This window comes from Lytechinus variegatus, chromosome 4, assembly GCF_018143015.1.
Source record: "Lytechinus variegatus isolate NC3 chromosome 4, Lvar_3.0, whole genome shotgun sequence".
Taxonomy (NCBI): Eukaryota; Metazoa; Echinodermata; class Echinoidea; order Temnopleuroida; family Toxopneustidae; genus Lytechinus; species Lytechinus variegatus.
In genome coordinates this window covers 33,269,379-33,292,573 of record NC_054743.1, presented here as the reverse complement: position 1 = coordinate 33,292,573, position 23,195 = coordinate 33,269,379, and the positions used below count along the sequence as shown (strand labels likewise).

The window sequence follows — 23,195 nt, the reverse complement described above, 5'->3', positions numbered from 1 at the left end:
TTGTTTATTTATGACTATATTTCTCCCTAAATATAATCATTCGTTATCTCAGTTCTGATTTTAACGTAATATCAATCACGTATTGGCTTTTACGTGTTTAGGACGATACATGTTTATAAAAATCTGTTTTGTTTGCATATTTATTGGTGGCTAGGTTTCTCTTTCCATGAATTTATCATTCGTTATCTTCTCTTGTTTTTAATGTATGTATCAATCATGTATTGGGCTTTACGTGTTTATGTGATGATAGCATGCTTATGAAATATGTTTTTGGTTTGATTCTTTATTTGTGGCAATATTTCTATTTCCACTAATAGATATCATTCGTTATCTCCTCATAATTTTAGTGTACGTATCAGTCATGTATTGGGTTTCGGGTTACCTAGTCATTCTATATTGTTATTCTATTACATAACATTTGTACAAGTCTTCAGAGGGTTAGCATAATTTCAAGGAGCCAGGCAGTGATCACACAAAAGACATTTCAAAGTGATTTAAAATTCAAATGAGGTATGGGACCCAATAAACAGACCGGGTGTATGTTTCATAAAGCTATTCGTAAGTTAAGAGCGACTTTAAGAACGACTGGCGATCTTCTTGTGGAAAATGGTATATTCATTGGCGATGGTTGAGCGCGTAAGAAAGGATCACCAGTCGTTCTTAAAGTCGCTCTTAACTTACGAAAAACTTTATGAAATGGCCCCAGAGTACAGTAATATGTCATCTTTCCATTTGCTTCACGGCAGTGCAGTCCATCCCTATAGTGTTATTACTAGTTCCCAGACAGCAAAAACTGTGGTATTAACCGGTGTACATAGAGGACCACACCAGTTATTTTACACCGGTGTTAAATTGGTGGTGTTAGTTTTACACCTATAGGTGTTATTACAACACATTTTGTTGTTACATTTACACTCTTTGGTGTTATGTTTAATCTCTCGGGTGTAATTTTAACACCTCAGGGTGTGGACCTTTATTAACACCAATTGATGTCAGTTAATTTAACACCGCAGTTTTTACAGTGCACTATCATGATTTACGCTACGATTCAAAAGGCGTATTTAATCGTAGGGTATATCGTAGTGAACTTATCAGATCGTATCAGATCCGCCGAGGCAGCCGTATTGATCGAAGAAAAATTTTAAACGATTAATTTTTTGCGATCGATTACGAAAGACCAGTCGTGGCTTTCTTGAAGGGTCTAGATGTGCAGCCTGATCATGCCTTGTGTACTGAAGACCCTTTCGCTAAGGAATTGAAACAGCAAGTTTTGTATGTGCTAGTCTTTGCGTGGAGACACACTTGCTGATCAAATTTTTAATCAGGGTCTGAGCCTGCAGACTAGTCTACTCCCTGGTTATACTGAAAATTAGTCGGTTCAATATACGACCAAAAAAACCCCAACCCCAAACATAGTGCAACAAAAAGCTTTTCTATGGTTTGTGGTACTATACATTTGTGGTATTGTGGTACTGTACATTTGTGGTACTGTTTGACCTTACCGAACATGACGAATAACGTATTAAAAATCTACCAAAATCTGCATCCGGGAAAGTGCTTATTTTCAAGATGGCGTCCAATATTGCCACCACTGAAAATTGACAAAATACACTTATTATAATATTTTGGTGCATATTCCCTTGTCTAAGGCCGATCTTTTGATACAGGTAAGAGTAAACAGAAACACTCCAGGGTACCTGGAAAATGGCTGCCGTGGCCTAAAATTCATCTTATTTTTTGCAATTTGTCTGGGGTCAAATCCTATATTGACCCGACTAAATCATTTTTTTTTAGATTGAAAGAAACAACAACAAAATACAAAACTAAAACTTAAAAACATAGAAAAATAGATAGATAATTAAATAAAGAAATACATCTCTTTTATGTATTTCTTTATTTACTTATCTATTTATTTTTCTATGTATTTAAGTTTTGATAACTGAAATGGTAATACTGATAATGACACCACTACATCCACTTTTTCTTCTTATTCTACTACAGTGAGTACTACTACTGCTGCTGCTGCTGCTATTACTACTACTACTACTACTATTACCACTACTGCTACTACCACCACCACTACTACTACTACTACTACTACTACTACTACTACTACTACTACTACTACTACTACTACTACTACTACTGCTACTACTACTACTTCTAGTACTACTACTACCACTACTACTACTACTACTACTACTACTACTACTACTATTACTACTTCTACTACTACTACTACTACTACTACTACTACTACTACTACTACTACTACTACTACTACTACTACTACTACTACTATTACTACTACTACTACTACTACTACTACTACTACTACTACTACTACTACTACTACTACTGCTGCTACTACTACTACTTCTAGTACTACTGACTACCACTACTACTACTACCACTACCACTACCACTACCACTACTACTACTACTACTACTACTACTATTACTACTACTACTACTACTACTATACTACTACTACTACTACTACTGCTACTACTACTTCTAGTACTACTGACTACCACTACTACTACTACTACTACTACCACTACTACTACTACTACTACTACTACTACTACTACTACTACTACTACTACTACTACTATACTACTACTACTACTACCGCTACTACTACTACTACTTCTAGTACTACTGACTACCACTACTACTCTTACTGCTACTATTACTACTACTACTACTACTACTACTACTATACTACTACTACTACTGCTACTACTACTATACTACTACTATACTACTACTACTACTACTACTACCACTACTACTACCACTACTACTACTACTACTACTACCGCTACTACTACTACTACTTCTAGTACTATTGACTACATCTACTACTCTTACTGCTACTATTACTACTACTACTACTACTACTACTACTACTACTACTACTACTACTACTATACTACTACTACTACTGCTACTACTACTATACTACTACTATACTACTACTACTACTACTACTACTTCTACTACCGCTACTACTACTACTACTACTACTTCTATAGTACTGACTACCACTACTACTATTACTACTACTACTACTACTAGGAATTTCTACGGAATTACCTGTTCCACAAGCCACCAATGCATCGACCACTTCGATGTGACCTCTCTGAACAGCAATATGAAGAGGGTTTGTTTTCTTCCCGTTCTGTTCCGCCACCACGGTCGATATACCCCGTTTCCCGACGTCGTCTATCAGTTCATTCAGCTTCCCGACATCGCCCTCTTTGGCGATTTTGAGTAATTCATATAGATGGTTCGAAGAAGAGGTCTGCTTCTCATTCTGAAAGTGATATAACCATGAATAGATATTGTAAATTCTATAGCTAAAGGGCACCGTCACACTTAGACGCCTTAGCCAGCTTGTGTGTGGGTATGTGTGTGTCCAGGAGGGTGCGCGCGTGTGTCTTTGAGTTACAAAAGACGCGTGTAAATCAGATATGATTACTTTGGTCTGTGACCGGCCTTTAACGCCACCATCCGAAAGACGTGACCAGGACTCGAACCTCGAACCCCTGAATCAATGTGTAACTTCCGCACGCAGTTTGGATTACAGGCGCACGCAACAACGCCCAGTTGTAAGCCGTCGTACTCGACACGTGACCAGCCGTTTTCTCGTTTGTATTGATATCAACCATTCATTTCTTGATATCAAGAAGTGGGGAGGCTTGCCGTAGCCTACATACGTCGGCATACCCTGACTAAAATCTGAAAGTGTAACAGCCCCTTTAGGCCTAATTGTAGTCATTTAACAATCATCAGCATTATTCGTCATTTTGTCCTCCTAATCTTCTAATAGGCCTGTTTACCAAGCTATCCAAACTCGTTTCTAAAGCCTATAAAGAATCAGCACATTCCATTGACAAATAATTGCCAATCAATGAACTAAAATGATTATGTGGAATTCAGTCTTCATTCATTAGAGGGTTATACACGCTGCAAAGTAAATCACATCTAAAGAGTTTATTTTGGCTTATAATCGATCGTGATCAATCGGTACGGAGGATTCAATAACAGAGTATATGTATTGAAAATGTCCCTCAAATGACAAAGAAAACCTGGGAGGTCTTTATCTAAAATGGATTCAGAGCTGAAAAAAATGCAAATTATGTAGTTTTTAAAGACCAGTGGCGTAACAAGCCATGATTTTCAAGGGGATATGGTATGGCTAATCTGGTCAAACTTACAAAAAGTTGCGAGACACCGATGCAAGCGAGTGAAATTTGACATTTAACAAAAAAATCCAATTATATAATATATTTACAAATGTCTGCAGTAAAAGTATAAATTCAGGTATATTTTATGACACAACCGATCACTTGCCAATTTTTTCTATCACTGATAATGCTCTGAAAGAGAAGAGAAATACAGATGTTGATAAAGCAAGAATATGTTTTACTTCTACTTTTATTGATGCTATAAAAAAAGAGTTAACTCATCAAGATTGGTCTGATTTTACTTTATTTGATAATGTTGACCATGCTTATGATCATTTTGTAAACAAGCTTAATAATATTGTTTGTAATGCATGTTCAAAGAATGATTGTAAAAAGAAATCTTCACCAAGAAAATCATGGATCACTTTCTCTTTATTAAAATGTATCAATAAAAAGAACAGGCTTTACAAAGCATACTGCAAAACACAGAGTGATAAGTCTTTTAACAAATTTAAAAAGTACAGGAATGTACTGAATGGTGTATTGAAAAATGCTCGCAAAAAATACTATCATGACTTATTACAAATAAATAAAAATAATCTTTCAAAAGTTTGGCAAATTATTAATGAGTTAATAGGGAGAACTAAACAAGATAGATTTCCCACATATTTTATGAAAAATGATGTTAAAATAGAAAGTGATAGTGATATTGCTGAAGAATTCAACAACTATTTTTCAAGTATTGCTTCTTTTGCACAGTCTAAACTAAATCAATCACCGAAAAGTCATTTTAGTTCTTACCTCAATAGATTCTGTAATAATTCAATTTTTTTGTATCCAACATGTGAAACAGAAATTATTAACATTGTTCAAAAAATGAAAAATTCAAAAAGTACAGGATATGATGGTGTAAACATGCATCTTATAAAGAATATTATTCACTCAATTGTTTTTCCATTAGTCCATATTGTTAATTTATCTATGTGCACTGGCTCTGTGCCAAATAATATGAAAATTGGTAAAATAGTCCCAATATACAAGAAAGGTGACAAGCACCTTTTCTCTAATTATAGACCAATTACATTATTGCCATGTTTTTCAAAAATACTGGAAAAAATTATGTACAATCGTATAACTAATCATATATATAAGAATTCTTTATTAACCAATGCTCAATATGGTTTCAGGTCTAATCATTCTTGTGAACATGCTTTGATTGAATTACATGATATCCTATTACATAATATTCATAATAATTTACATTCATTTGGTATCTTTCTTGATTTGTCAAAAGCATTTGACTTGATTGACCATAATATTCTTTTATATAAATTGCCATATTTTGGAATTCGTGGTGTAGCCCATCAGTGGTTTCATAGTTATTTATTAAACAGGAAACAATACACAACCTTCAATAATAATGACTCATCTTTTTCCAATGTGGAATGCGGAATTCCGCAGGGGTCCGTACTCGGCCCCCTGCTTTTTCTTTTATATGTCAATGATTTATGTAATGTTTCTTCATTTTTCCATTTCATTTTGTTTGCTGATGATACCAACATTGTCTCCTCACACAAAGATTTTGATACACTCCAGTGTAAGACAAGTGAAAAACTCTGCAAAATTATAGACTGGTTTGATTCCAATAAGTTAGCAATCAATTATGATAAAACATGTATTTTGTATTTCTCCAAATCAAATATTAAGTCTCCTCACCACAAAGTCAAAGTAAAAATTAATAATTTATATTTGAATGTTTTAAAAACAGTAAAATTCCTTGGAGTTTTACTGGATGATCAACTTTCTTTTCGAGAACATCGCATTAACTTACTTAATAAGATTTCCAAGAATGTTGGTATCATCAGTAAATTACGTTTTATTTTACCCCCAAAACAGTTATTTATGTTGTACAATTCACTTGTACTTCCTTTCATTTTTTATTGTAATATTACTTGGGGAAACGTAGGAAAAAATCAATTAGAACCCTTTCATAAATTGCAGAAAAAAGCCTTACGTATCTGTACCAAATCTTCCTATTATGCATCATCTGCCCCCCTATTCTTTGAATTAAAAACACTAAATATTTATCATATTTATGAATTTAAAGTTGCCGTTCTTATGTATTATATTAAACAGGAAATGGCCCCTGTAAACATTATGAATTTTTTTAATTATAATAATGATTTTCACAAGTATAATACTCGTTCAGCTACTCATTTTCATCTTCCACTGACCTCTAATAATCAAATTCATAATTCTTTTAAACATGCAGGACCTAGAATTTATAACAATTTAGATTCAGTAATTCGTTCCTGTTCAACTGCCTCTTCATTTAAAATTTTACTTAAAAGACAATTAATTAGTGGTTATTTATCTTGATTCTTTTTCCCTTGTCTAAACATACTCTCCTCTCCCCCTCTCTCTTTCTACTCTCTCTCTCTTTTGTTTGAGTGCAGTGGGTCATGGATGTGTGTTGAATGTGGGTGATTCTGTGTTTGATGTGTGAATGTATTTTGATTACGTTATGATTATTAGTGATTAGTAGAGTACTTTTAAAGGGGCAACTGCCTACAAGATTTTAATCTTTTTGGTTGCCTCTTACCATACGTTGATTTTTCCTTTACTTGAATGTATAAATTGTATTTATTTGTTGTATATTTATTTGTTGTATGCGTTGTTATATTTATGCATTTATATATTATGTTATTTTACATTGTATTTTTTACACTGTATTTTACATTGTATTTAAATATTTTTATATGGTGAATAAATAAATGAATGAATTATGTCATATATTTTTACACAATATTCAGAAAATAGTACCATATTTCACCCTTGTCTCTTTACGTTTCTTTTTCCTTTTCTAAATCGTGACTTTTTGGGGGAGGGAGGGGGGCCAAGCCCCCCCCCCCCTCTATACGTCCCTCGTCCAGAGTCAAGTACTAAACTGTTTATATTTTTCGTTCCCGAATCTTTGACAAAGACTTCTTTGTTATTCTTTGTCATGACTGGCATTTAACAAAACCTTTTCTCTGTTTTTTAATCCCCCTTACTAGGTTGATGGGCGAAAACTTCCTAATCTACTTCATGCACGGACTGAATGTGTGCTGCAGTGTGCGGCTGTAGAAGGCATGGGACGGTATGTCATTCAGTAGCATTATTCGACATTAAAGGTCAGGTCCACCCAGGAAAATGCTGACTTGAATAAATAGAGAAAAATCAAACTAGCATAGTGCTGAAAATTTCATCAAAATCAGAGGTAAAATAAGAAAGTTATGTCATTTTAAAGTTTCGCTTATTATTCACAAAACAGTGATATGCACAACTAGGTGAGTCGGTCGATGATGTCCATCACTCACTATTTCTTTTGTTTTGTATTGTTTGAATAATACAATATTGTGAGAAGAAATACTACACGATATACCAGATATTGCCATATTCTCAACTTTTAATTTCCGTTCGGGAATTGTTACCCAAATATTTCACATACTTGTGTATCACAGTAATATCAAACATTAATTAATACACCAATACTTCACAAACATGTGTATCGCAGTAATATCAATAAATGTCAATGCCTGCAGAGGAAGGAGAGAGTAAGGCTAAGAATTAACCACATAGGGGGAACCGGGTCACGAGTCACGTGACCAGCTGGGAGGATGGTGGCTCCACCCAGTGTCCCAGTTGCCTGGGACGGGGATCCCCCTACGAAATATCCGATAATCTTGGCCTTTCCCCGCCATTGGCTCACAGAGCTCTTGGTCATTCCATCCCCTGCATGCTTCGAGAAATGATAATGAAATTGCCAAGTACTAAAAAACAACCAAGATGCATGTCGTTTACAGGTTACAACGTCCTGTTAATAACAACCCCAACCATCCAGCCAAATATTTAACAACCCCAACCAGCCATCCATTTCTTTACAAAACCATATATCAGCCTATGAAGATACATAAATGAATCTTACTAAGCAACAAGACTTGCAAACATTTTTAGCCACTCCGTGGACAACTGAAAGTCCAAACTTCCTCTAGAGTATAACCACGAGGCAATAACTTTTTACCAACCATCTGTTGGCCTAAAGTCTTGTTGATAACAACCCCAACCATCCAGCCAATATTTAACAACCCCAACCAGCCAACCAAAATATGTGTATACAACCAAGGAGTTACTCCTAGGTACAACCCCAACCAGCCATCCATTTCTTTACAAAACCATAAAATCAGCCTATGAAGATACATAAATGAATCTTACTAATCAACAAGACATGCAAACTCATTTAGCCACCCCATTGACAACTGAAAGTCCAAACTTCCTCTCGAGTATAACCATGAGGTAATAGCTTTGTACCAACCATCTGTTGGCCAATAGTCTTGTTAATAACAGCCCCAGCCATCCAGCCAAATACTTAACAACCCCAACCAGCCAACCAAAATAATATGTGTACAACCCCAACCAGCCATCCAATTCTATACCAAACCATAACATCAGCCTATGAAGATACATAAATGAATCTTACTAAGCAACAAGACATGCAAACTAATTTAGCCACCCCATGGACAACTGAAAGTCCAAACTTCATCTAAAGTATAACCACGAGGTAATAGCTTTGTACCAACCACCTGTTGGCCTAAAGTCTTGTTGATAACAACCCCAACCATCCAGCCAAATATTTAACAACCCCAACCAGCCAACCAAAATATGTATACAACCAAGGAGTTACTCCTTGGTACAACCCCAACCAGCCATCCACTTCTTTACAAAACCATAAAATCAGCCTATGAAGATACATAAATGAATCTTACTAAGCAACAAGACATGCAAACTCATTTAGCCACCCCATTGACAACTGATAGTCCAAACTTCCTCTAGAGTATAACCATGAGGTAATAGCTTTGTACCAACCATCTGTTGGCCAATAGTCACGGTTTTCAACCAATTACATGTGTTATGTGTCATAGTAATCATGTTTTACCATTCCCGCACAGTGAATGCTAATTATTCATTCATGCTACCCATTTGTGCCCGTCTCGCATGTTATACTGATAAGATATATATATATTATTTTTTTTTTCTCTCTCTCTTTCTTTTTTCAACCCTTGGGCTAAAAGAAAATCCGCTGATTAAATATATCGACGGAATCCGTAAATGCACCTTAAGGAACATCAATACAGAGGAATGAGGGGTGGGAGGTGGGAAAATGTCTTTCCCGGACGGAAATTAGAAAGTGAATGACTCGATTTCATCCGCGCTGATCGCGCATTCAGAGCATTGGCGCATTTCGGATGTGTAAAATTACCGCGCACGCTTTAATGTGATACAATCCTTCCGGGTGCGCGTTTTGACCGACTTCCCCAACAGAAATACACGTGAACTTGACCTCCTTCTGAAGGGCAGTGAACTGGTTCATAGTCAATATTTGTTTACATACTAAAACTTGTATTCTCTCCCAATAGAATTTATTCGATAATCGAATAAACATATTGTGAGAAGAAATACTACACGATATACCAGATATTGCCATATTCTCAACTTTTAATTTCCGTTCGGGAATTGTTACCCAAATATTTCACATACTTGTGTATCACAGTAATATCAAACATTAATTAATACACCAATACTTCACAAACATGTGTATCGCAGTAATATCAATAAATGTCAATGCCTGCAGAGGAAGGAGAGAGTAAGGCTAAGAATTAACCACATAGGGGGAACCGGGTCACGAGTCACGTGACCAGCTGGGAGGATGGTGGCTCCACCCAGTGTCCCAGTTGCCTGGGACGGGGATCCCCCTACGAAATATCCGATAATCTTGGCCTTTCCCCGCCATTGGCTCACAGAGCTCTTGGTCATTCCATCCCCTGCATGCTTCGAGAAATGATAATGAAATTGCCAAGTACTAAAAAACAACCAAGATGCATGTCGTTTACAGGTTACAACGTCCTGTTAATAACAACCCCAACCATCCAGCCAAATATTTAACAACCCCAACCAGCCATCCATTTCTTTACAAAACCATATATCAGCCTATGAAGATACATAAATGAATCTTACTAAGCAACAAGACTTGCAAACATTTTTAGCCACTCCGTGGACAACTGAAAGTCCAAACTTCCTCTAGAGTATAACCACGAGGCAATAACTTTTTACCAACCATCTGTTGGCCTAAAGTCTTGTTGATAACAACCCCAACCATCCAGCCAATATTTAACAACCCCAACCAGCCAACCAAAATATGTGTATACAACCAAGGAGTTACTCCTAGGTACAACCCCAACCAGCCATCCATTTCTTTACAAAACCATAAAATCAGCCTATGAAGATACATAAATGAATCTTACTAATCAACAAGACATGCAAACTCATTTAGCCACCCCATTGACAACTGAAAGTCCAAACTTCCTCTCGAGTATAACCATGAGGTAATAGCTTTGTACCAACCATCTGTTGGCCAATAGTCTTGTTAATAACAGCCCCAGCCATCCAGCCAAATACTTAACAACCCCAACCAGCCAACCAAAATAATATGTGTACAACCCCAACCAGCCATCCAATTCTATACCAAACCATAACATCAGCCTATGAAGATACATAAATGAATCTTACTAAGCAACAAGACATGCAAACTAATTTAGCCACCCCATGGACAACTGAAAGTCCAAACTTCATCTAAAGTATAACCACGAGGTAATAGCTTTGTACCAACCACCTGTTGGCCTAAAGTCTTGTTGATAACAACCCCAACCATCCAGCCAAATATTTAACAACCCCAACCAGCCAACCAAAATATGTATACAACCAAGGAGTTACTCCTTGGTACAACCCCAACCAGCCATCCACTTCTTTACAAAACCATAAAATCAGCCTATGAAGATACATAAATGAATCTTACTAAGCAACAAGACATGCAAACTCATTTAGCCACCCCATTGACACTGATAGTCCAAACTTCCTCTAGAGTATAACCATGAGGTAATAGCTTTGTACCAACCATCTGTTGGCCAATAGTCACGGTTTTCAACCAATTACATGTGTTATGTGTCATAGTAATCATGTTTTACCATTCCCGCACAGTGAATGCTAATTATTCATTCATGCTACCCATTTGTGCCCGTCTCGCATGTTATACTGATAAGATATATATATATTATTTTTTTTTTCTCTCTCTCTTTCTTTTTTCAACCCTTGGGCTAAAAGAAAATCCGCTGATTAAATATATCGACGGAATCCGTAAATGCACCTTAAGGAACATCAATACAGAGGAATGAGGGGTGGGAGGTGGGAAAATGTCTTTCCCGGACGGAAATTAGAAAGTGAATGACTCGATTTCATCCGCGCTGATCGCGCATTCAGAGCATTGGCGCATTTCGGATGTGTAAAATTACCGCGCACGCTTTAATGTGATACAATCCTTCCGGGTGCGCGTTTTGACCGACTTCCCCCAACAGAAATACACGTGAACTTGACCTCCTTCTGAAGGGCAGTGAACTGGTTCATAGTCAATATTTGTTTACATACTAAAACTTGTATTCTCTCCCAATAGAATTTATTCGATAATCGAATAAACATATTGTGAGAAGAAATACTACACGATATACCAGATATTGCCATATTCTCAACTTTTAATTTCCGTTCGGGAATTGTTACCCAAATATTTCACATACTTGTGTATCACAGTAATATCAAACATTAATTAATACACCAATACTTCACAAACATGTGTATCGCAGTAATATCAATAAATGTCAATGCCTGCAGAGGAAGGAGAGAGTAAGGCTAAGAATTAACCACATAGGGGGAACCGGGTCACGAGTCACGTGACCAGCTGGGAGGATGGTGGCTCCACCCAGTGTCCCAGTTGCCTGGGACGGGGATCCCCCTACGAAATATCCGATAATCTTGGCCTTTCCCCGCCATTGGCTCACAGAGCTCTTGGTCATTCCATCCCCTGCATGCTTCGAGAAATGATAATGAAATTGCCAAGTACTAAAAAACACCCCCAAAACAAATGCCCACAAAACAACACCCATTTTTTTTTTTTTTTTTTTTTTTTTTTTTTTTTTTTTGCCAATTCTTGTTCAGTTGCACCAAACTAGTTACCATTAAGCACTGACCAGAACAACTTTCGTACCAAGAAAAGAAACATTGGATAGGCACTGTTTCTGTGTTTCTGTATATCTTGCCATTTCGCAGAAAGAGGTTCTCTGTTCATTAATTAACTCCCAAGTTTATTTTCACTATTACCCATGTCCAATCAGGTGCGAGTGACCACCCACGCCAATATGACAGATGTGATTGCATTGTAAGGTATAACCAAACCAAATTCAAAACTATCAGCTTGGCTTAATGCCAGTTGCTAACCTTTGAGCAATTCGTGCTATTGATCTATTTAATTTATTTTCGGTGTTACTCATTCGTATAATGTTTCTCTTGTATTTCTCTTCGGTATGAGCCGAAGGTAACGTTTGGTTAAAAGGATAATGAACTAATATAAGCATGAGAAAACATTATAATAGTATGAATGCCATGGGTTGTGTAATTAAACAACACTTCCCTGCACGTCCAGTGTCTTTCCTTCGCTATTCCCAGATCAATTAAAGGAGTCGCATTCGCCAATCCTGGGACTCAAGAGCTCTCTTATTCATTCAAGTCTTGTCCGGTGAGGGCGAATTGACCCGCCCTATTGAAATCACTAATCAGGATGTCACTTCCTTCGTCTGACCGTTGGATGCCACCTCTGTTGTAGTACCGGTGTTCATGATAGTGTAAGATGTGGTTGATAAATGACGCATTGTGCATGCACCGAATCCTTCTCTTGGCATATATACTTGTTCACAGATTTCCTGACATTGTCACTAGCTGCCTGTGAGGTGATAGTTCTTTCCTGTGCATAATAGTAAGGCGTGGCAAGATGCTTGAGAAACATATGTGGCACCAAGGCCGTAGAGCTCTGGTTGAATTCAGTGAGTTGTCTCCAGCTTGTCTACTTTCTTTGGCACTATATAGCTGCCCAATCATTGAATCCATTGGATCCCACGTGAATGATTATTAAGGTTGGTCTGGGGCTGTATCTCAGTCCCCCTTGGAGGTCACTCGGGCAGTTGGGAAGCGTAGTACCCCCCACGGCTCCACCAACTAGTACACCTCGTAGCCTTTAATCAGCCCCCAAGGTTGTGGTTCCCCGTGGTGACGGCCCTCTCCCGAGCCCTCCTTGTAAGCTGTCGCCAAACAGCCAGATTCTTCGAGCCCTGCAAGGAGAAACCAGAAATCTTTCCGAGTATATATTCTTTATGGTAGCCTATGCCGTACATGCATGTCAGTATGAGATAATTTATTGGTATCCAGATGTATGGATATAATATGGTAACTGTAATTATATATAATTATATCTAAGCTGGAGTTGCATTGGGACACGGCATGTAATACCCTTAATGATATTCAAAGATAACTATCAATTGTGGTAGTGAGTTTACTGAACCTGAAAAATGACCCCAACATTTGTTCATATGAGCATTATTTATGCCAGTGGATTCTGCAAGAAATTGTGTAGTTCTGATGAATAATCAAAGTACATGTAAGCATACATTCCACGGATTTGTCTAGTCTTTTCCTTTATTTGCCTGTATTGGCGTTGCCCATGGTAATTGATCCCCGGCTTAGGTTTCATGTTTCCACAAGATTCGATTCATTTAAATGTACCAGATCTCAGCTCTGGCGATATAAACTCATGTTGACGGCAATTACTCTGATATATCTTTAAGTTGAAGTTAAATTGGCACCTGTAATCACCTATACTTCTTTTTACTTTGGACTTGCGTTGGGACATGTAAAATAACCATAGTTCCTTCTCTGGTTGATTTGTCCTGGATCATGTTAAAAACACCTAATTCTCTTTAAGCCGGAGTTGTATTGTGCGTGTAAATACCTTAATTGTTTAATTTGGTGTTGCATGTAAACTATACACATTCCATTGACATAAAGAACTTTCGCCAGAAGCATGCCTATTTAAACTTAAGGCCAATTAAGATTTCCTTGCTCTTCTCATGCACGTAGCTCCCGACTACCTATCTCTGTTTTCCAGTTATCAAATTTATGATTTTTTTTTCTTCTTTTCTTTTTTTCAGCCTTTATTATTATTTTTTTTTTTTTATTTATTTTGGCATGTTAAGCAATTTATTTTAACTAATAGTTGTAGCAGAAGAGTATTATAATCAACAATATTCATACACTGTTTATAACCTCTAAAACTACAGAAATGAGCCAAATTGCAGACGCCTTTCTTTTATTTTTTATGTTCCCTTTTTTTTCATTTATTTATTTTCTTTTTCTTTGCATCCCGCCAATATTAAAGGTATTGTTTAACTTTGCGGGCTGCCGATTTAAAAAATTTCTCAAACCAAGATGAAATATGCGTACAAGTGCATGTATTACAACTAATAAACCCTAAAAACAACCATTATTGAGAATGAAAAGCTAAAACTACAAGGCAAACCCCGATTTTTAAAATAGGCGTCTTATAGATGCTTAAATAGTACGCATAAGTGTATGGGATGAAATTAAGATGGTATTTCCGGTCACTTTATATTTCAATTTTTGAAGAACTAAATAATTATTTTCGAACGCAATTTTTTCTGGGCTTCATTTTTGTAACACATCACAGACGCAGGTGACAAGTGTGACCTTCTAGCTCAGATTTTTAAAAGTCAAACCAATGTTAACCAATCCCTTTAACTCTTGCAGAATCAGCAGCAGACCACTTGTCACCCATATTCCCCTCCTGATCATCTAAAAAAAGGCAGCCACATGTACATTTATGAAACGTGCTGAGTGAGTAATCAGTGGCTTTCTTTTGATATAAACCATGGATGGGTATCTGCGTAACATCATCTGAATTACAAGAATGCACTGCCATCCTCCCCCGAAAACCAATTATCAAAACTACTACAGTTGGGTAAATACCACCCATTTTATCACATAAAACATTTACGACTTCATTTCCAGGTTCACCCGTTCACCTACATGTACACTTGAACTAAATGGCTTACTTCATTTGTATGTATTGTATTAAAAAACGCAACACATGGAAAATATGACCGAAGCTTAACAGGGCTCAGCCACATCCAAATACAAGCCCATGCCCGCCTATCAATATCCATTAATTTCCACTTGACCCCTTCCGGAAATATTGTTTCATCATTATTTATATTTACCGCTATTAACATTACTAGCAAAATTATTATTTCAATTGTTGCCATTCATGATATAGTCGATATCATCTCAGTTCCAACTACTCACGGGCAATCTAGGCTCCTGTACTTTTACGCTTCAACCATGAATTGTAATGTTTCATTGTGTTGAATATTGACAAAGCGCTATATAAAAACAATCGCTGCTTGCCGAAACCCTTGAACTTGCCCCTTCCAAATGAGAGCAAAAATATTGCAAAGTATTGGTAATAATCCTATCCCGATTGAGGTAGGAGTTCCATGCTAGTTCGCATAGGTGAGTGCATGGTAAATTGACCGTTACTGTGTTTTCTCGAGATTTAAAACTCAAAAGCACTCCCAAACATCGAAATCCATTTAATACAAACCTAATTCCAAATACCAATCCTTTCAAGGCGTATGAACCGAACCATTATTGATGCTTCAAGGTGTAGATCTTGGGATATTTATTTTTATATTTCATTATCAATACTACCAACTCTATGGTTCCTTTATTTACCGTGTTTGTTTTCTATCTAGGCCTATCCCTTTATCCATTATCATTATTTTGTTTTTCTTTATTTATTCATTTTTTGTTGAAAGACTGAGAGAATTCAATTCAATCACATTTCAAGCTAGCCGGACAGGGATAAATTCGAGACCATGATCAGATTAAATCAAAGAGGTCAACATTTATCTTTCAAGCTGATTTATTGCGCATACTATAGACGGCCTTTATGGTTTATCCGCCAGCTGAACCAGGGCCTAAAACAGACAAGTCTAGTCCATGGTTACATCTACTCAGAAATAGAACTAGGCCTAGCCTAACTTCCATTGTGAAGTTGATACTAAAGATGTAGGTCTAGCTGTAGGCTGCGCACAGAACTGGCAGTAGACTGGATCTGACAAAGAATTGACTTTTCCCATTCAATTTGATTTGAAAAAGTTCGAGCATTTCTCCAATTGCAAAAACGACGTCTTAGAATTAGGCCTAATTCAGGTCCTAAATAAATATTCTAATCCTATATACGTATCAAATCTGGCCAAAACTATGAAAACGAATATAATTTAGGCATTGAGATCTTTAATTTATCCAGATCTAATCTAGCCTACTTCTGACGTAAAGTCTAGACTACCCCAAATAGACTACCCCCAAAAATCTAAACAACCGGCTTCGGAATTACAATGAATCAGAGTTATTGGCCAAGCCGGGCACTACGTTGTAGTCCTGAGTAAGACCAGGTCCAGGCCAGGCTAACGTTAGGCCCGGGCTCGATATTTATTTATATTTTCACCTATGCGGCAGTGGTAATGCCACTAATTTCTTCAGTTTAAACGACGTTTGTACCCAATAAGTAGGCTTGTGTATCAATCCATTCTGTATAAATTCATCTGAATTAGCAGCAATTTCAAAATTTAGACCCCTAGGCCTAGACCTTGATCCACAGCCAAGTGATTAAAATTAACTGCAGGCTAGGTCCACATCTACATGTGCTATGGCGTGACATTAAAATAGGCCCTAATCGCTAGCACTTGCATTTTCCCTGGATCTTGGACTTAAAGCCCCGGTTGAATTATCACTGCAAAATGAGCGAGATGTTAATCTAGGCCTAGCGTTATTGTCAGCTGTATTCCCAGGTTCACCCCCTGCGTTACCGCCGAGTTAACCCTCATTCTATTTCTACTAGTTTCAGGCACTATAGGCCTACTAATGAGAATGACACAAGTTCACCAAAGCCAGAGGCCTGCATTACAGGCCCTAGCCTAGGCTGGTTAACTCACCGGATGACTGGTGGCTCGTCGTGGGTTAACGTGGGTGGGAGGTGGTTGCTTGTTGAGAGCCCTATCTCTGGTCCATCACGTAGCGAAGGCTCGATCACCCCCGGTCTGGTCGGCTGCTGGCTTGCCGGGCTCTCCGTTGTGGCCCTCGTTGCTCCGTACGGCACTCTGACCGCATAGACTGCGTGGACGTGGGCGTCTCCTTCAACCTTTGGCTCCTTTCCCCCTGCCTCCTCTGCTGGTTGATCCTTTTTGTTCTCCCATCTTGAGCATTGATTATTTCATCGAACCAGTCAAGTTTTGATGTCTGCCGCGATAATTATACTTTAGAGTCGACCGTCGAAATTGAGGAGCCAGTATCGTAATGTGGTCGAACTTAGCTTATCGATCTGCAGTGCAGTGTAGCTGGCCTACTTGCGACTAAAATTGAGTTTTAGTGAATTCACTTGTCAGATGTCTCCGAGGCCGAGGTATAATAAATTGGTTCTGTAGATCTGTCCGAATTAAAGGACTAGGCCGAAGCGAAGAGTACCTAGGCCTAGGGCTAGGCCTATAACTTTAACCATCTTAACAGTTTCATCCCAGATGTACGGTATCAGTGCCAGTGGAATATGTTCCGATGTTATTAGGTTTGAGTCCGGCTAGGGTTGGATTTAGTTTTCCGTGTATAGATCCAGATCGCGATATAGAGTACCGTGTATAGTTCTATCTGAGATATCTCCGTGCATGGGGATCGTGTTTCCGATAAATCCGAGTAAAAGGTACCGTAGTACCACCGTGATCATAAAAAATGTCTTTCCCGGACGGAAATTAGAAAGTGAATGACTCGATTTCATCCGCGCTGATCGCGCATTCAGAGCATTGGCGCATTTCGGATGTGTAAAATTACCGCGCACGCTTTAATGTGATACAATCCTTCCGGGTGCGCGTTTTGACCGACTTCCCCCAACAGAAATACACGTGAACTTGACCTCCTTCTGAAGGGCAGTGAACTGGTTCATAGTCAATATTTGTTTACATACTAAAACTTGTATTCTCTCCCAATAGAATTTATTCGATAATCGAATAAACATATTTCATTATTTATAGATTTGAAAATAAGGGCCAACTTGACTGAACCATATATATATATATATATATAGTTTTAAACAATGCTAATTCAACATGTTCAGGGAAGAATTAATTGTTGTATCACTTGAAAATGAGGAGAACATTAGAATACTTCATATTTCATATGATAAAATATAAAAGAAATAGTTAGCGGATGACGTCCTGATTTGCATACCAGCCAGGATGTGCATAATAACAACTGTTTTGTTAAATTTAGCGAAAGTTTAAAATGTCATAATTTCTTATTTTACATCCGATTTGATGAAATTTTCAGTGTTATGCTTGTTGGATTTTTCTCTTTTTATTCATATCAACTTTTTGTTGGGGTGGACTTGTCCTTTAAAAAAATCCTCGTTATCCAATATGTACACTCTTAAAACAAATCAGTCAAATTGACTAGACCAGTAGTCAGCTGGGAGCAACTGATATGGCAGTCACTCATATTCACATTTCTGACATATCGTCGGCCTTATGCCAAAAGGGCCTTAACCCAATTTTAGGGGTTCTGAATATTTTATAATAGATTTAACACATTTCATGTAAAACTTAATAACTTAACACGTTTATCGAAATTGGCTTCAAAAGCAAAAAAACGACCACAAACTTTTGATTATTAGAGAGGCCAAAACCTTTAAACGCCATTATCTCAGAATGGCCAAAAGCAGTTAAGGCCCTTTTGGCATAAGGCCGACGATATATTCTAGTCAGAAATAACTCTGTTCTAGTAACATATGACTAGAAAATAGTCAAATATGACTAGAATAACAGTTGCACCCAGCCGACCCTATTAACTGGTCATTTTTGACTGATTTGTTGTTAGAGTGTATATTTCAATATTCAGTATGGCTATTCACCATATCCCTCCGGATGTTCTTACTAATCTTTATTTGTCAATTCTTAGATACATAAAAATGTGTCATTTTATTCCCATATAACAGATAATCATTAAGGCCCGTAAAAGTTGTAAGACTAAACTCAGAAATATGTTTTTACAGGACTGTGTTTGTGCGTTAACCATACAATGATTTGGGTTCAAACGTAATCATGCTGTATGGAATAACAATTTTGAACTTTTGATGACACTTATCTGAAAAGCAATCTTTTTCTCTTTCTATATACATATGGATGAATCATAAAGTTCCTAACAATGGTAGTGGATCGATATATTGAATGCAACCGTGATAATAGATGGGTGAAACATAATAGGAAGAGAGGGAGAGAAATAGAGGAAGGGAGGGGGAGTTGGGCATCCATTCAGGGGACGGGGGGGGGGGCACGACCCCCAAAATATATTAAGGATGGGGGACACAATTGTGGTACATGCCCCTTCCCTCCGATGTGTTTTATTATCATTATTATTATTATTAATTAGTAGAATGGGGTTGACTGCGAAATTCATCGCAGTAAATAATTGTGCTCGAAATTCATTGAAATTTTAAGGTGGTTTTTGCTGATCGCCTCTCTTACTCTTAAAGTATAATATTCAGGATCGTTTGTGTTAGCAGCCACTCTTTTTCGTCAACTGGCAACTATATTCATTATATCGATTATTGTTATCGGAACAACATGACTGACCAATAGATTGACCACTTAGGTTTTTTTTTTTTTTTTTTTTTTTTTTTATTACCATTATTATTATTCTTTATTTATAGTTTATGGGGGTAGGGGGGTTAAGTGTAGTTAAGGGTCTGGTTTTAAGTTGTGTGTATGTTTTTTTATTAATATAACTTCCTCATTAATCAGTTTGATTGAAGAGTATGGAGAATTTTGAGTTTTATATACAGATTATAAGTTTATTTCCGTAATTTAGATTTTTGCTGTTGTACCCGGATTCTGTTCTGTATTTATCCCTTCGTGATTATAAGTTGTTAAAAAAAATTTGAGCAGATTAATTTTAAGTTTACATTTGAAATTCATATATATTCCTTTTCTCACCATGTTAAAATGTTAATGTGTTAACTTGAAACAATTAAGTTTTAATGTCATGTTATATATACATATATATATTTTTTTTACATGTGATATGAGGAAGAAATAAGTATGATTTAAAACAAAAAATAGATGTATCAATTATGTATTACACGAAAGGGGGGGGGGTCAGGTGGATTTCACAATGCAGGCGAATATGACTATCAAGGTGATATGACTTATATTGTAGACATTACAGACATGCATGATTTTGATGAGGAAACGAGAGTTTTCTTCTCTCTCACTCCGTTCGCCCGTATTATGGAAAATGAAACTTATTTGAAGGTACAGTGAACGGACATAGAGAGAGAAAAAAGAGAGGGAACAAGAGAGGGAGAGAGGGGGAGAGAGAGATGAGAGGGAAAGAAAGGGGTGGAGGTTCAGGAGCTTTACCCAATACCCTGGGAAAAATCATGAAAAGATGTGAGTAACTGATAAATATAAATAGATAATAGCAAAACGACAATGAATTGTACAAATAATTGGGCAGTCTCTCTCTCCTTATCTCCATTCTGTTCAGTAAATTATGATGAAATTACCCCGTATTCATTTTATAAAGATTTCTATTGGAAGCCGTATGCTTTTCGAATGGGGAAATAATAGGGCTTCAGTGACAGGTTAGGTTAGAGCTGTAATGGTTTTTTTTACAATATCTGAACAAAACAAAACAAATGGATCGAAGGGGAAGAAACGTGACATTCCTCTTACCTACGGTAGCATGGCGTAGATAAAGAAATTTCAGAAAGGGGAAAAAATGAAAAAAAATCTGTTATTATTGTGTGTGTGGGTGTTTTCTCTTTTTTACTCCGTAACAACACCTGCAATTTCGTTGTTAGAATGAGTGATGAGTTTTGTTTTGTTAGCATTTGAAAGTAGGAAAGTTCTATGCGCTAATGTTGTCTGATAGTGTGGAAAAGTATAAACCGCCTCAGAAAATATTCAGTAAGTCTTGATATATTACATTACCAAATAATTCCTTTTATCACCATCATATAAAAAATATCTGTCCCCCCTCCCCGCCCCCACAGTGACAAGAATAAAATGATAAAAGCGACTTGTTGGCAATTCCACATTTGGCAATTCCACATTTGGCACCCTCTTTTCTAGTGCAATCTCTTATTTTCTCATTTTATTTTATCAATTACCCTCCCAGCCCCTTACTTTCTCTTTTGTGCGCGATACCGGGTATACGCGAACACCTCGCCCCTTTCGAGATACGTCACTAAAGCCCGGCGCGCACCATGCGATTCGTTGCGATACGAATTTCAAAGATATTGTAATTAAATTTGAGATGAACATTCCAGCAAATAAATTTTTAGCGAAGCGAGTTCGGAATAATGGTAAGAACCACTGAAATCGAAATTCGAGTCTAGTATGAATCTGTAGGAATGATTAAACAAATTCAATTTCAAATCGTAATGACGTCATGATCGGCTGCGACTTAAAGCCGATTTGGACTTTACTCCGACCTTCCGTACCACAAGGCTTACCGCAAATCAAAATTATGATTTTATTATCCATAACATTATGCCGAACTAAAACAAAAAAATGATTTCACTGCTTGGAACCTTTACATTTAATCCAAATGCGATTTATTAAAAAAAAATTGCTTCGCATCGGATCGCATGGTATACGCTTGGCTAAACTGAATATACAGAATATTGCTACAAAGATGGCATTAAACTTTATTGCAATATTTAACTCCTCCATAGCCGTGTACACAATAGAAAATTTGAAAGTTATGGTTTACATTAGGATTTTTTTTCTTTCAATAAACATAACTGGGACACGAAAACTAACCTTTGCTTCACTTATTTTTTAAATCGCCCGTGTGATAAACCCGCTCCGTCGGAACAAAATGTATAAATATAGATTTGAACTGCAAGCTACTAACCTGATCAAAAGTGATATCCAGATACGAAGACGATGACGAATGACAAGCGCCATCGCACCAAGATATGGTATCTATCGATGTCGTAGACGCTTTCATTTCAAAACGAATCTTTTTATCGTCATCGTTCACGTGATCACTCTTAGGTTTCGCGAGCAGAGTCCGAGATTCTTCCATTCTGTTCTAAGAGCTAGCACAGTAATGCAGGATACTTGTTATGAATGCTTTGATTTTAACTGTGAAATGTAAACGAGTGGCATCAAGAAAAGGGTCGTCGAACCGTCATAAAACCAATAGGAAAGGGGTGAAATGGAAAAAGAAGAAAGAGGGTGGAAGTCAAACATATCACGGACCTCCTGCAGTAGTATAGGTCCATGAACAAATTAAGGTGACGTGGACCAGGGGTGGAAGGGATGGGACGCCTTGGAAATGAGGAGTGTACTTATTCATATTTTGCACCACGAAAGCCAAGTAACTCTAAGCAACAGAGTGAACCAGAGACAGACAGGCAGACAGACAGACAGACAGACAGATAGACAGACAGTAAGATAGATAGATAGATAGATAGATAAACAAAGTGGGAATGATAGATAGATAGATAGATATATAGATAGATAGATAGATAGCTGGATGGATGAATGGATGGCTGACAGATAGATATTATAGATAGATAGATAGATGGATGGATGGATGAGCCCTGACAGATAGATAGATATTATAGATAGATAGATAGCTGGATGGATGGATGGATGGATGAATGGATGGCTGACAGATAGATAGATATTATAGATAGATAGATTTATAGAGGGATAGATAGGTCGATAGATAGAGAGATAGATAGATAGATAGATAGATAGATAGATAGATAGGTCGATAGATAGAGGGATAGGAAGATACATAGAGAAAAAAGAGGAGGGTTATAGAGGATGGAGGTGGGACTGAGCTACTGCCCATTGCCCTCACCCCACCCCTTAAAAGAGTTCCTAAATGCCCCTTAGTATGTTAATAACAGTGAAGACACAAGGTAGACATAAATATGAATATATT

General features: G+C 37.2%; 1 protein-coding gene across 2 annotated transcripts in view; it reads right to left on the bottom strand.

Annotated features, from left to right (window-relative positions):
- LOC121413880 (transient receptor potential cation channel subfamily A member 1 homolog) overlaps positions 1 to 22,355 on the bottom strand; it is a 50,300-nt gene extending 27,945 nt beyond the window's left edge. For both annotated transcript variants that reach the window (XM_041606858.1, XM_041606859.1), the window contains exons 1-2: positions 22,152 to 22,355; positions 3,103 to 3,322 (exon numbers count right to left, since the gene is read on the bottom strand). In XM_041606858.1, coding sequence (XP_041462792.1) covers positions 3,103 to 3,322; positions 22,152 to 22,325 — 394 coding nt within the window. In that variant the 5' untranslated portion in view covers positions 22,326 to 22,355. The remainder of the gene's footprint in view (positions 1 to 3,102; positions 3,323 to 22,151) is intronic.
- Between the last annotated feature and the right edge of the window lie 840 nt (positions 22,356 to 23,195).